This window comes from Nicotiana tabacum, chromosome 17 (genome assembly GCF_000715075.1).
Source record: "Nicotiana tabacum cultivar K326 chromosome 17, ASM71507v2, whole genome shotgun sequence".
Lineage (NCBI taxonomy): Eukaryota > Viridiplantae > Streptophyta > Magnoliopsida > Solanales > Solanaceae > Nicotiana > Nicotiana tabacum.
The window spans coordinates 122,784,861-122,799,021 of NC_134096.1; the positions used below are offsets into that span (position 1 = coordinate 122,784,861).

At 33.5% G+C, this 14,161-nt stretch overlaps 1 protein-coding gene and 1 long non-coding RNA gene across 2 annotated transcripts; both read right to left on the reverse strand.

The window, feature by feature from the left end:
• Nucleotides 1–4,092: 4,092 nt before the first annotated feature.
• On the reverse strand, nucleotides 4,093–5,829 carry LOC107828749 (uncharacterized). Its single transcript, XM_016656116.2, has 2 exons — nucleotides 5,718–5,829; nucleotides 4,093–4,661 (listed from the first exon to the last, which is right to left on the reverse strand). The coding sequence occupies exons 1-2, from the start codon at nucleotides 5,778–5,780 to the stop codon at nucleotides 4,347–4,349; spliced, it is 378 nt and encodes a 125-aa protein (XP_016511602.2). The 5' UTR covers nucleotides 5,781–5,829; the 3' UTR covers nucleotides 4,093–4,346.
• An 84-nt stretch (nucleotides 5,830–5,913) lies between these two features.
• On the reverse strand, nucleotides 5,914–8,270 carry LOC142171442 (uncharacterized). Its single transcript, XR_012701006.1, has 3 exons — nucleotides 8,189–8,270; nucleotides 7,830–7,895; nucleotides 5,914–6,191 (listed from the first exon to the last, which is right to left on the reverse strand). It is a non-coding gene; the product is annotated as an uncharacterized LOC142171442 (long non-coding RNA).
• Between the last annotated feature and the right edge of the window lie 5,891 nt (nucleotides 8,271–14,161).

Sequence of the window (14,161 nt, forward strand, 5' to 3'; positions counted from 1 at the left end):
TCTACTAATACCTAGAACTTTTTAAACAACTATAACTGGTAAAGTTGAAAATAATTATGAATTTGGATAAACTTACTATACTTGTCATTACGATAAACAACTTGAATAAAAACTAATATTAAATATTATTGCATTCTTTAACCGACTTATAAATTTATTCGTATCATTTTATAATTTTAAACTATTTAGTTCCAATTTATTATTTGATTATCACAACATTATTATGATTTGGTTTGCACTACATATATATAACTTCTATTTTAAGCAACTCATCATCTAACTTTAACAATTACTTATGGTACGTATTTGTAATATTTGACACAAGATATTCATGCAATACACGAGTATAGAGATTAGTTATATTAAAAGTACGAAATCCCTTAAGGAAATGTCGTTCGCCTTTTTTCTATAAAGCGGTGGTTAGACCGGCCATGATGTAAGGGGCTGAGTGTTGGGCTGTTAAGAACTCACATATCTAGAAAATGAGAGTAGCAGAAATGAGGATGTTGAAGTGGATGTGCGGGCATACTAGGATGGATAAAATCAGGAATGTTGATATTCGGGATAAGGTGCGCGTGGCTCCCATTGATGAAAAGATGCGGGAAGCGAGACTCAGATGGTTCGGGCATGTATAGAGGAGGAGCCCAGATGCCCCAGTAAAGAGGTGTGAGCGGCTGGTTGTGGAGTGCACGAGAAGAGGTAGAGGGCGGCCGAAGAAGTATTGAGGAGAGGTGATCAGGCAGGACATGGCGAGACTTCAGATTTCCGAGGACATGGCACTTGATAGGAAGAGATGTGGAGGTCGAGTATTAGGGTTGTAGGTTAGGAGGTAGTTGAGTGTTGTCTTATTTCGTACCGTTGTGAGATTAGTCTGGTAGGGTTTTTGTCTAAGCTAGCTAGTGGCAATGTCGTGTCTTACTATTTTGCGTTTCAGTATCGGACCTATTTACCAGCTATCGTTTTTGTTTTTGCTTTGCATCTTTCTTTTGGATTTCATATTGTTCCTATTTTTCCTATGATTTCTGTGGTGATAATTATTTATTATGTGTTATTTTGTTTTTTTGTCCTCTTGAGCCAAGGGTCTTTCGGAAACAGTCTCTCTACCTCTTCGGGGTAGGGGTAAGGTCTGCGTACACACTACCTTCCCCAGACCCCCACTAGTGGGATTTCACTGGGTTGTTGTTGTTGTTGTTATTGTAAGTATACTTTATATTGGATATTATTGTAATTATAAATATAAATAATTTAAATTATAGTGTAAAAAAAAAAAGCTCGGTTCAACATCCGCAATTAAAGTCATTTTTGGCTTAGGATTTCTTTACCAAACTGACCGGCAATTAATGTCACTCAAATTTTTCACCCGCAGTTAAGATCACATTTGGCTTAGGATTTTGGCCGGCAATTTAATGTCACTGTAATTTTAGTATTCTTTTACCATAATTGTTGTTGATTTTGTTTAACTATAATTTACTAGCGTAGTGGGTTATTCAATTAACTGGAAGTTCTTTCTAGAAAGAATAAGGAGAATACAAATTGAAGAATATTCTATATTTCAAATATTTACGGTTGTACAATAACTTTTATAGTGTGAAAAAGCCATGCTTTAATGTCACTTTTTAAGTTTAGGGTTCTTTCATCAAAATCACCCAGCAATTAATTAATGTCACTTATGGTTTAGTATTCTTTTACCAAAATTGTCGTAGGATGCAAAGCAATTTTTGGTTTTCTAGAATTTTAAAACTAAAATTATAAAAAGAAGTCACTATTCCATATTTCTTATCATAAACTATTGGTAGTTCCTGTGGGATGAACTTGCTTGTGATTTTGAGGTAAATTTCAAATCTTTAGGTTATTTTTGAAGTTATATAATAATAAACAATTGCAAATTAAAAGGTTATTGTTGCGATTATTGTATATGATGTCTCATATACGATTATAAAAGAAATGATTAAACATTCTAACTCATATATTGCTCATATTTTGTAAGAAAAAAAAGGTGAGTTCAATTACCTCTTTTAGTTGATTATACTTCCTCCGATCTACTTTAATTGATTTTTTGGTCTTTTTTTGTGGTCCATAATATTTAACTTTTTTAAATATCAAGAAGAAATTAACTTTTTTTTTTTTAAAGTTGCGCTTGGAGTAAAAGAGCCTAGGAGTATTTGTTGTACTTCCAATGAACAAATTAAAGTTAATATGGTCAATTTTATTATTAATTAATGCTAAAAGGTGAATTCTTTACTATGTGTAAAAATAACCAAAAATTCAATTAGAGTAGATCGGAGGGAGTATTATAAATATTAATAATTTAAAATTTTCTTATACTTAACAATAAACATTGTCAGTAGGCGTCCTTGCACCTAGCCAGAATTTTATATGTTATATCAGTTCAGGTTATTATGGAATACCTGATTTTTTTATTGCATTTCATTTTTTTTCCTTTGAATTTTAGAAACAGCACAATTAAAGCGCTAAAGTTCTCTTTTTCTTTATATGGTGTTTAATTCTTCGTATGAGCATAAACTGTTTATAATGCTTCAAGTTCACTATTTTGAATTAAACGCCATGACTATCTATCTTATGGGCGGATCTACATGTAAGGGACAGGGTGGTACGCCACCCGCAAGTTTTGGCCAAATTTATGTAATAGTATATGTACATGCATGTACATATAGAAGGAATATATACAAATATGGCACCCTCGTAACAAAAAGGTTCAAGGTGCCGCTGGCAAGGCACTGTCACTTTCACCCAAATGGTGGGGGATGTTTCTTCTTGCTTTTTACTTAATTGCTCTTTTTTGTTTATTAATAGGTCCTATTGACTTTTTCTTTGATCTTATTAATTTATTTTTATTCAAAGAAATCTCTATTGTTGCACTTTCCTAACTTCTCCGTGATTTATCAATAGATCTGATAAAGAAAAATTAATTATTTTCTCCAGGATCACAACTCTGAGAATCTATTTGCAGAAACCCAAAAAATTAAAAAAAATTAAAAAGAATCCTTGAATAAGTTATTGTTTTAATCAATGATGAAAGTTTATTTTTTTGTCAGATTGCTCTAAAGTAGGACAATTGTATATAATATCGAGTGAGTTAATTTTTATGAAAAATATAAATTGAAAAATATCTGTAAACTTACTTAATATTTAAAGTGCTTATTAGTATAAGTTTTTGCCTTAAGTATCTAAATATAAAGTGATAACGAGTCTTTTTTTTTGTGCAAAATACATAATCCAGTTGAATATTTATGCTTTTTTTTTTCAAGTTATCATAATTATTATGTAATCTTTTTGCTCGATCGATTTGTTTATATTAACTCCAAAGACGAATAACCCGAACTGAAACCCGAATAGACCAAACCGATTAAATTTATACCCTATTAGACAATGTAAATTGTAATATGACTACGTTCAAAACTTTTGGCACTCGCACTACTAGAAATGCAGTCTTTTCACAGGGAAGAATAGGTGGGAAATCTGTGTGAAATTTGAATATTCCCACGATATTCCCAGGGGAGGCGCTCCGTGGGAAAATGGCTAGTGGAAAAATAATTTCCCAGGACATTCATGGGTAATTCCCAGGAAGTTTCCCACAAAAGGTTTCACGAGAATTTGGTGGGGCCACACAGTGTATTTTTTCACGACCGCTGTGGGAAAAAGAAGAAAATATAATAATTTAATTTTCCTAAGTTTCCCACCGAATCCGTGGGAAGTAATAAAAATAATTTAGTTATTTTTTTATTTTACCCACGGAATCAGTGGGAAATATGCATAACCTGGAAATAAAACTATAAACATTCCCATGAATATCAGTGAACAATATTGAAATTCTTGAAAAAATATGGGCAAAATTCCCAGAGAGTTGGTGGGAAATCCGTGGGAAATCTGGTAAATATTTTCATGATAAAATCTGTTTTTAGAACTACACCACCTGCCAAACAGAAAGTACAACCATGAATACAAGACTAAATACAATTAAGCATTCAAATACCATAAACAACATCTAATTCAATCCATTTCATAAACAACATCTAATTTAATCTATTTTATAAACAATATCCAATAAAACATAGAGTAGAACAAAAACTCAAAAAATCCAGCATTCAAATTCAACATCCAAGTACCATTTAAGACAAACTAATAAAAGAAACTACTCTTTAGTTATCATCAGATGCTGCTGGAGAACGAGGCACGGGAAATGCACCAGATGCTAAGAGGGAGTTTATCTGAGACTTAAAACTTTTAACATCACTAGTGACAAGTCTTAATGCATCGTCCTTTCGCCTCATTTCTTCCTCCCTTCACCTTTCCTCTTCCTCTCTTCGCCTATCTTCTTTCTCCCTTCACTTTGCCTCTTCTTCCCTTGCAGCCGTTTCTTGAAGATACAACTCTGTAATCTTCGCTACCTTCCTATTCAATTGCTCAAACTCATTCAGATCAACCGAGCAATGTGACGAAGAATAAGAACCAGACAATCCAGAAGTACGACGGCCGAGACTAAACTCTGATCCAAGGCCGTAGACTCTCCCCTTATGCACGCCACCAGCTACCTTAATCCACATGTCCATGATCTCCTCTTGGGTTGGTTGGATTGGCCTACCTTGATCATCAATCGACTGGCTTTGAATGAACTCCTCCAAGATTCGTTTGAAATTATCCTGTAAAAAAATTATAATTATTATGAAAGTAAATTTTACTAAAGAAAATTTATGCAAATAAGTATCTTTATTTCTCAAACTTTAAAGTGAAACACACGGAAAGATTAAAAGCGTAGCAGCCTTGCTGGACTTAATCATTGCCATTTGTTCACCAACCTTTTCACATGGCATTTCATCCAATAAATCCCTTGTTCCTTATGCTTTCCGGACCAATAGTTGGACATGCAGAAACTAAGAAATATGCTGACTTTTCCTTAAATAGTTCTAGCCTGGAATCACAAGTTTATAATAGAGAGAAGTTGACAGTGTGTGCTCTCGTCATAACAACTAGAATCATAAAAAAACAACATAGAGTGTCGATGCTTATGTCACACCATCCAGCTACTATAACCATATCTCAAGAGCCAAAAGCTTTTGCAGCCAATTTGTTTGTAAGACTATATATTTAATTGCTGGATGTCACTGTAAACGGTTCTTGAAATCAGACCTCTTTGTACCACATTACTCCAAAACATATCTAAAAGGCTATTCTCATCATAGTAAGAAGCATTAAAACTTTTGTAGATTTTGAGAATTATCATTAGCCTTCTTCACATCTCGTCTAACAAATATGAAGCAACGTCAAGATTCCCCACTTTAAAGTAAGCATATACAAGAGTATCATATACTAGACTATCCCCAAGACCTCCCTTTGTTTGCAAAATGTGGAAAACTTTTTCAGCACTATCAATTCTACCTCTCTTGCACAATCTCTCAATGAGACAACTGCTATATCATTATTCTGGTGGCAGTAAACATCCACAAGCCACGAATATGAGTAATAACTGGGAGACAGTCCAACACTAACCATGTTGAATAAGATTTCTTTGGACCATCTATATGCCTAAGAAATAATATCCAATACGTGCATTGTACAATATAAGCTCACTGCACTAATAAGTGCAAACACATCTTAAACATCAAGCATATGATAGAGCATTTTAGAGCATTTCAGAATGCCATGAGTAGAAATGTATTTTTGATATTCATATATGTGAAGAATATTGTTAATCTTACATGGGTTGTCTCAGCGCGCAGCTCAATCCAAGTCGTTTTTGTTCCATCCTTCAACTTCTTCATGTGGATTTCCTCAAACACCTCATCATGAGTAACTGGTTTTCCTTTAGCCTTTTCCTGCAAAAATAAATAATATGTTAAAAAATAATAACTAAAATAGTTATAAATCAAGAAAAATATAAAAAATACATTACCAATCTTCTTTGATGAGCCGCCATACTAATTGAGCCGCCTGTATGCACCGAGCCACCCTTGTTGGACAAACGGGCTGCCCTTCCCTGTTCGCTCTTCTTCTCAAATTCCGAAGAGTTCCAATATTCAAGAAGTTTAACCCATAAATCATCAAGAATCCAACTTGGCCTCTTTTTACTTTCTCGAGCAGTCCGAAGCATATCAGACAACCTATCAGAACATTTCTTAAAGAAAACGATTCGTACCTCAGCTTCAAAATCGCGTGACCATGCACACTCGTACCTGAGATTAATTACTCCGACATCATTAACCAAACGACCTCTGAAAAATTATTCTTCAAGAGCTATGAAAACTTTTACTAACATTTTTAATTTATCATAGAACCACTTCCTTGAGATTAATCACTATAATATATCAAACTAGGAATGGACAAACCAAACCGACTCTTAATACTGCTTAATAAAGAACAGTGAGGGGGAAATACTGCTTTATATCATTTTCACATATATGAGAAGGTTGTCTGGACAAAAGTGCAAAAATGCAAAAGAAAATACTATACTATTTTAATTTACAGAATGAGAAAATACTTTTTAAAGGGACACCACCTCTTAACCAAAATGCTTTTTCTCTGTAACCGTTGAAGATAGAGCCATATATCAACTAACCAGACCAAATTATACCAATTTATCAAACACCCATTTTCTCTCTCTATTTCTATCAAATCCAAACAAAACTCGAAACAAAGAGGAAAAGAACAAAGGGTAGGCAAATATAATTAGAAAAATACCATTTGCTTTGGAGACTGCAAGAAGTGCAAGCTTACTCTCCTCCTAACGGAAAAAACTTATCTATACTGAGTGTTTACACCCGACCAATAAATAAATAACACATGTTACTTTATTTAACTATAATTATTAGTGCTTAACCGTAGTTAAGTACCATATATTTTGCACATAACCTTGAATAAATATTAATATAAAAATACTCAACATCTTAAAATTTCATACTGTCTGTTGTCTACTAATGGTGAATATGTGTGGCCTTTTATTTCGATATGCTATTACCACACAAAAGGTAAATGGCTTAGTTTGTGAAACAGCAAACATGTATATTAAAAAAGAATAAACTCGTACGAAAGAAGTTCATCAATTGCACTTGACTTTGCATAACTACACTATTACTGATCATGAAAAGTTTATCAAACTTAATCTTGAAAAGAAATTTTCAATTTATGTTTTAACGACTTTTTTTGTGAAGACAATAATAGCCTAAGTGGGGTTACTAACTGAACTAAAGTTTAGGAGAATTTTTTCAGCACACATTAACTTAACATGGTGTAAACACCCGGTGCAGGTAAGTTTTTTCCTCCTCCCAACTCTCAAAGCTCTATTTTCTGTATCTCTATTGGTAATGCCAAAAACTATTGCTCCTTTCTGCAAACTCCCCACAACCCCATAAACCAAAACGCATGCTCCTCCATAACTTTGCCTATATTAACCAACACATCACACCCTACTTCTTCCCACTTCCTACTCATCAACTTTCTTCTATTTCCCAACTATTCTGTATTCTTTGTATGTTTTCTTGATCTAGGTATTTCAAGAAACTAGCCAAAGATGATAACTTTATATAATTTCTATCATGTTATGACTGTTGTTGTGCCACTTTATGTGTCTATGATATTAGCTTATGGTTCTGTTAAGTGGTGGAAGATTTTTTTCCCTCACCAGTGTTCTGGTATTAACAGATTTGTTGCACTTTTTGCAGTCCACTTCTCTCTTTCCACTATATAGCTGGTAATAATCCTTATACAATGAACATATCAAATTAAAAATATCCCACCATTTGACACTCTAATCTCCATCCAATCAAGAAATCAATTCAAAATATAGTACCTTGAGAAACAGGATTTTAACTTACCAAATTCTCAGCACCAGGAAGGTTTCCGTTTTTGGCAAGATTGACAGCAAGCTCAAGATTATTCAACTGCAACAAAATTTATAAAAAAAATTATGTCTTTCATGGTCATAGATTACCAAATTTTACAGTACTGAAAATGCATCTACAGATACATAGACACCATAAATCAAGAAAGAAAAGAAAGAGGGAAACTTGATTCGCTTCATATTAATTTTTTTAAACCTAGGGTTTGAAATAGTATAAAATCCCTAAGTTTCAAAGTACTTTAGGGAAAAATCAACAACTAAAAAGGAGAGGGTGAGTGTGTGAGAGAGAGATAGAGAGAGAAGAAGGGGGGGGGGGGGGGGAGGTCAGATTACCTGGATATGGAGTGAAAATACAGAGGGGAACATACGATGTGAAGGGAGGCGTCTTGAGGGAGGGAAGATACAGAGGGGAAATACTATGTGAATAGAATGAGGAAAAACTTAAGGTTACATGAATAATAATACTTTCTCACTACTACCTGGGAAATCTCCGTGGGAAATCGTTTTCATAATTATAAGAAAAATTTAAAAATTTAAAAATATCCGTTCACACTGAGTCTATGGGATTATGTAAAAAAAAAATTATTTATTGTTTAAGTTCCCACTATCTTCACTGGGAAATTTTTTCAGTTTTGATATAATTATATTTTTAATGACTTTTCCCACAGAATTAGAGGGAACAAAGTTATGCGCATTTTTGCGCCAAAATGTTCCCATGAATAGTCACTGGCAAATGTTATTGTTTTTTTAGGAAAAGAAATTTTAATTTTCCCATTGTATTTCTGTGGGAATTACCACTTCCGTGGAAAAATGATGTGTTTCTAGTAGTGTCGAAACCTCTAAATCCTGGATCCGCCTTTGAATTCTATCTTCCTCTAATATGAAGTGGTACTTTGTTTCAAACTCCACACCAGAATTTTAGTTTAAAAGTTAAAAGTTATTTTTTAGTACTTCGTTCAGTTCACCTGATTAGAGAAAGCTATTTTGAGCAACCTTAAGCAAGGAGCTTTTCCCATCATGGATTGCATATCAAAGCTGAAAAGATTCTGCCTCTACTTTGTTCCTTGAACAGTAAGCAAGGGGCTTCCTCTCTCTTATCTTTATTTGCACGCAAAATTTTATCTGGAAGAGAACTGTTAGAAACTTAGTTGCTACAGATTTCGAAGGGGAATATCTACACGTTGCTACAACAGAAAATCCATAACCACTATAGTTCTTGCTATTTTTCTTTTTTTCTTTTGTTTTTTGGTGCCTATTTTCCTGTCCAAATTTATCTTTTTCTCCTTTGAATTTTTTGTTATTACAGAGTTATGGACTGCATTAATCAAATCAGAAATATTGTTAACATGTATGTCTGGGTTGAGAAACATTTGTTTGTTCAATCCTGATTATGGATTCAAGTCTTTCTTTTAAATCTTATATTAAATGAATTTTCAAATATCTTGATTGACTTCTATCATGCCTTGTTGGTATGATAGAGCAACCAAAGCGACAGAGAGATATACCAAGAGCATTGTCTATTAAGAGATATTATATAAGATATAACATAACATAATTACACATGCTATAAAACTAAACTAATTAATTTCTCATGTTTGAAGGTACATTACTTATCCTATTATTTCGAACTCACCTATTACATCAATGTAATAACACTCATTTTCCCATCTAAATGAATGTTGTATCTATTTGAACGTCAATGGTTATTATACATAATTTGTTTCTAATATAAACAATTATGGTATTAATAGATCCAGTTAATTAACACGTGCAACGCACATATTCTAAAACTAGTATTTAGAATAAACGAAGGTAAAGTATTATGTACCGCTCTTACACATATCAGTTAGTTCGGATTAATAAACATGTATGGTCTTCTCCTAGGTGAAATTATAATGATTTTGCTGGTTATTGCAATGAATTTATGTTGTATCGTTAGCATTATTGAATTTCAATGCAAAAACATTGAAAAAGCAGTTACTCCCTCAGTTCACTTTTACCTGTCCACAATGAACTTTGCACTCCTTTTAAGAAATAATAGATGAAAGTACATATTTTACCATAGAATCCATAATAATGATAGTATTTTGAGAAGTCTTGGAAAATGATTTATGAAATGAGTAATTAAATGATAAGGATAAAACAAGAAAGTATGTATGGTTTTCTTTTGATTTGGTAAATTTGACAAGTAAAAGTAAAAATATATAGTGGACAAGTAAAAGTGAACTGGGAGAGCAAAACCTTTACGTACATTATTGAAACTATATATAGCAGGAGGAGCAAAACCTTTTCGTATCCGATACCTTGAATCATATCGGGTTAGGAATAATTGCAAAAAGGAAATGTTATGACTGATACAACCTTTGGTTCAATATGAACATGAACGCCAGATGCACAAATAACTTTGGAGTGAAGAGGTGTACGTGATCCATTTTCTTTTTAGCAATAAAAAATTACCACCTATTTGAACTTGAGAGAAGCTAAATATACAGGACAAATCTTTTGGGACAACGATTGAAATATGGCATGGAAGACAATGAATGCGACAATTCGAACTCCAAAACAAATGGTGCACAATCAAATGAAAATTAAAGGGGGCATTCCTTGCGTTGAATATAGAAAGAGAAAAATACAGCAGGAGAATTGCCGGGCAAATCTCCTTTGGCAGAGGGCACACTTAGAAGAACACGTAAAACTATAATTGCAATTTGCATGCCTTTAGTTAGCTGCCTGCCAATGGAGTTTTTGCCCTGTAATGAACCTACAGCTAAAACCAGAATTCTACACACACATAATCAGTTCAGTGGTGAATTCTATTTATAAGGTCAAGAACTCAGGATATGCCTTCAACACAGCAGCATATTCAATGAGAATATTGCCCTTTCTTCACTGAATGAAGCTATCTTCTAGTTTACTTACCTCCAAGGCCATATTCCCAAAACTTAGTTTTAAAATTATGTAAAAAGGAAGAAAGAGCAAAGAAAGAACAATTTGCAGTTCTGTGCTTTATTCTACATATCTAGAAGGTTTTGAACTACTCTTTCATGCAGAAAATATTCTACAACAACTTTCGGAAAAAGAGAAAATGTGTCAACGTTTACATAATGTAGCATAGCATTATTATAAAGGTAACGAAAATCCCTAAAGGGAAAACTTTTTAAAAATATTATAACAAAACTAACAAACAGTTACCACAAAAAAACATAACTAACAAACAGAAGAAACTTGAACGCTAAGTGAGTGAAAGACGGAAAGAGTGCAATGAGTTAGGATATTCTGAAGCATGTTCTCAATGGGGAGAAAACTTTATTTCTATGGCTTTAACTTTTTACAAGTGGAAAGGAAAAGGTGACTTTAGTACGCGGAAGCTTGGGATCGAAAGCATATTTTTATTGCTTGAAAGAGAAATACATAAGACGAATTAAACACGTATGAATTATTTAATATTTATAAAATGTCATATTTATGGAAGTTTTGTTGAGGGTGAACACTTAAGAAGACAGCCAATTTGATCTATCTAATGTTAAGGGAAAAATTAATATATGAAACCCCATCTAAGTATGCCTTTGTGACGCTATTTCGATGTGGTATGCAAGATTTAGAATAGGAGTTGGAAAAGTTTTAAGAATGGATCCGCAAATCAAAGTAGAAAATAATTTTGTTACTTTTTAAAATAATTTCCACTTGTACTTGTTGATCACACAAGTTACGCTACAAGAAAAGTAAGATACGACGATATTTATTTAGTGACATTTAAAATAAATATCGGAAAAACGGGAATTTCATGACATTTATAAGAAAAAGTTACAAAAATAAGGACATTTAATACAAAATGTCACAACTATAGTGACATTTATTTCAAATGTCACGTTATTTGTCCAAAATTAGCAACATTTAAAACTAACGTTAGGAATTTCTCTATATTTTTTTGATAATCGAACGAAAATTTTAGCATTTTATCTTTCCCTCCCATTTTTTCCACAACAATCCCATTTAGACATAATGAATTAAGCAAAAAGCCCTTATCTGTGGAAGTTTAGGAACGTCGCCGGCCTGTCTAACTTAACCCTCTCTCACCATCACCGGTAATCATCCCAGGCAACCCAACTCATATGTCTCTCTCTCTCTCTAAGAATTGTGTTTTGATTTTAGTCGGAGATCTACGTTTCTATGAAGGATTTCCACCCTTGTAAGTTTCTATCTTTATTTAATAAGATTCAAAAACAAGATTTTCGAGTATCGTCGTTCCTATTTGGCGGTCTTGTTTTGAAAATTTTGCCAATTAATATTTCTTCAATTTTTAGTTTTGGGTGGAGCATTAGGGTTTTCTTTGCAAAGCAGTAATCAGCATTTTTTTCACCTCTATGCTTGTGAACTGATTCTATATGCAGGACAATTTTAGGAACTACTATCATTTCTGCTCAACTCTATTTCCCATGTTAATTTAGTTTTGGCAAAATGGTCCCCGGGCCACTTAAACTTGTACTCAATTGTCAATCCGGCACAGAAACTTTGTGTTTTTCCATTTGACCACCCCAACTCAACTATTCCCACATCAATAGATACCTTTGACCGTTGACTATGCTTATGTGGCAATATCATATGTGATATGGCAATGCTGTGTGTAATTCACGCAAATTAGGACCGTGAATTCAGTTTTTTTATGTAAAAAAAAAATATTAAAACATAAATAGAATTAAAAATAAAAAGATAAGACAAAAAGTAAAAGAAAGAAAAAGAAAAATCATGTGAGTTCCACCTTGTTCTTCCCATCCCCCACCTCCCCTTCCCACGTTTGTTCTTCTTTTCCAGAATTCTCGTCCCCCCTTTTCCCCTTCCCTTTCATCTTCCTCTCCCTAACTAATTCTCTTCCAACTTTCCTGTTCTTTCCCCCTTCCTCTCCCCTCTTCTTTTCTTCTCAATAAGTCAAGTATTGAGATTATTTTTCACTAAATGCAATGCAAATGTTACACCACGTGCGTCTCAAGGTGACGTAATGAATATGAGACTTGTTAATCATGATTTAAATAATTTCAAAGTCATAATATGGCTATATATGATGTTTGGATAGAAAATATGAAGTTTGGGAAAAATCGGATTACAGTTGCGTAAAAACAGACTAAGGATTTGCCTTGTAATAGAGTTTTTTGAGAAATAAATTTTGTATATTATATGAGATCTTTTAAGGACATATTATATACCAAATTGAAGGTCTTGGAATGTAGTTTCCAACTCTCTTAACCGTTCATTCATACGATACCCGGATAAAAAGTTATAAGCGTTGGAAGAAGGGCCAATCATAGGGTGCCAAGTAGCACCTTTTTGACTTTTAAATAAATGAGATTTTTACATCCCATCTCGTCTCGTTCTCCATCTTTCCAGAGAGCTCACCCAAATAACACCCCTAACTTTACTCTTAATCTCTCTGCAAGAGCTTCAAACAAGATTATCATCCCGGGCACGGAATCAAGAAGCGATAACATTAAAACGATTCCTACGACGTAAGTATCGCTATATCGCCTCTCGTTTTCTTTGTAGTTTGAGTTTTGGAAGGTACTTCATAGTTAAGAAAACATGTACTTTCTGTATTTAAGTGTTTAAATATCAAAGAATGTTGATAAATTCGTTTTCTAATAGTTAGAACTCACGGGACGGTAATCGGAAGTCGTGAGTTCGAGTTATTTGACTTGTAGTGGACTATTTTGTGGGCTGTTTCGTGTTGCTTTGGGGCTGTCTATTGTACTGCTGATTTGTGGAGTTTTAAAGGATAAAAGGGCGTGGAGAAACACCACATGTTGTAGGGTAGTAGGCTGGTCGTTTGTTATTACATTTTTAGGTTTTTTGACACTACTTTGGTTGTCGTGTTATGTATGAAGTGATTAGGGTGTGTGGGTTGTTTTGTGGTATATTGTGATGGAGATAAGGTTGGAAAATAATTCTTATATATTGTTATTGTTGTGTTGTTGTTGTTGTTGGTATATGGTATTGGAGGAGGGCCTAGTTATAAGGGAGATGTTGCCCAAATTTAAGCAAACGAGCTATTAGTTTAAATTGGGACTTATCCTTTACTCAACACTGGTTTTGAATCTCCTTATGATGTAGAAGATTGAATTGAGTTGTTTGAAGAATTTCTTGGAAGGTATTAAGGACTCAACGGAGTTAAGGTATGTTAAGGCTATCCCTTCTTTCTTTTTGGCATAATCCAAATGATACAAACGAAACGAGGAAAATACGCAACTTTCATAAATGACTCTATTCATAGAAATACTAGGGTTGTCTATATTCTTGATTCTCCATGTGAATTAT

What these genes read in the sequence shown, in the direction of transcription:
- LOC107828749 (XM_016656116.2), bottom strand. Translation starts at nt 5,780, where the DNA reads ATGAAGAAGTTGAAGGATGGAACAAAAACGACTTGGATTGAGCTGCGC. An exon ending in TGCGCGCTGAGACAACCCAT is followed by an intron (nt 4,662 to 5,717) that starts GTAAGATTAACA and finishes ATTTTTTTACAG; the next exon opens with GATAATTTCAAACGAATCTT.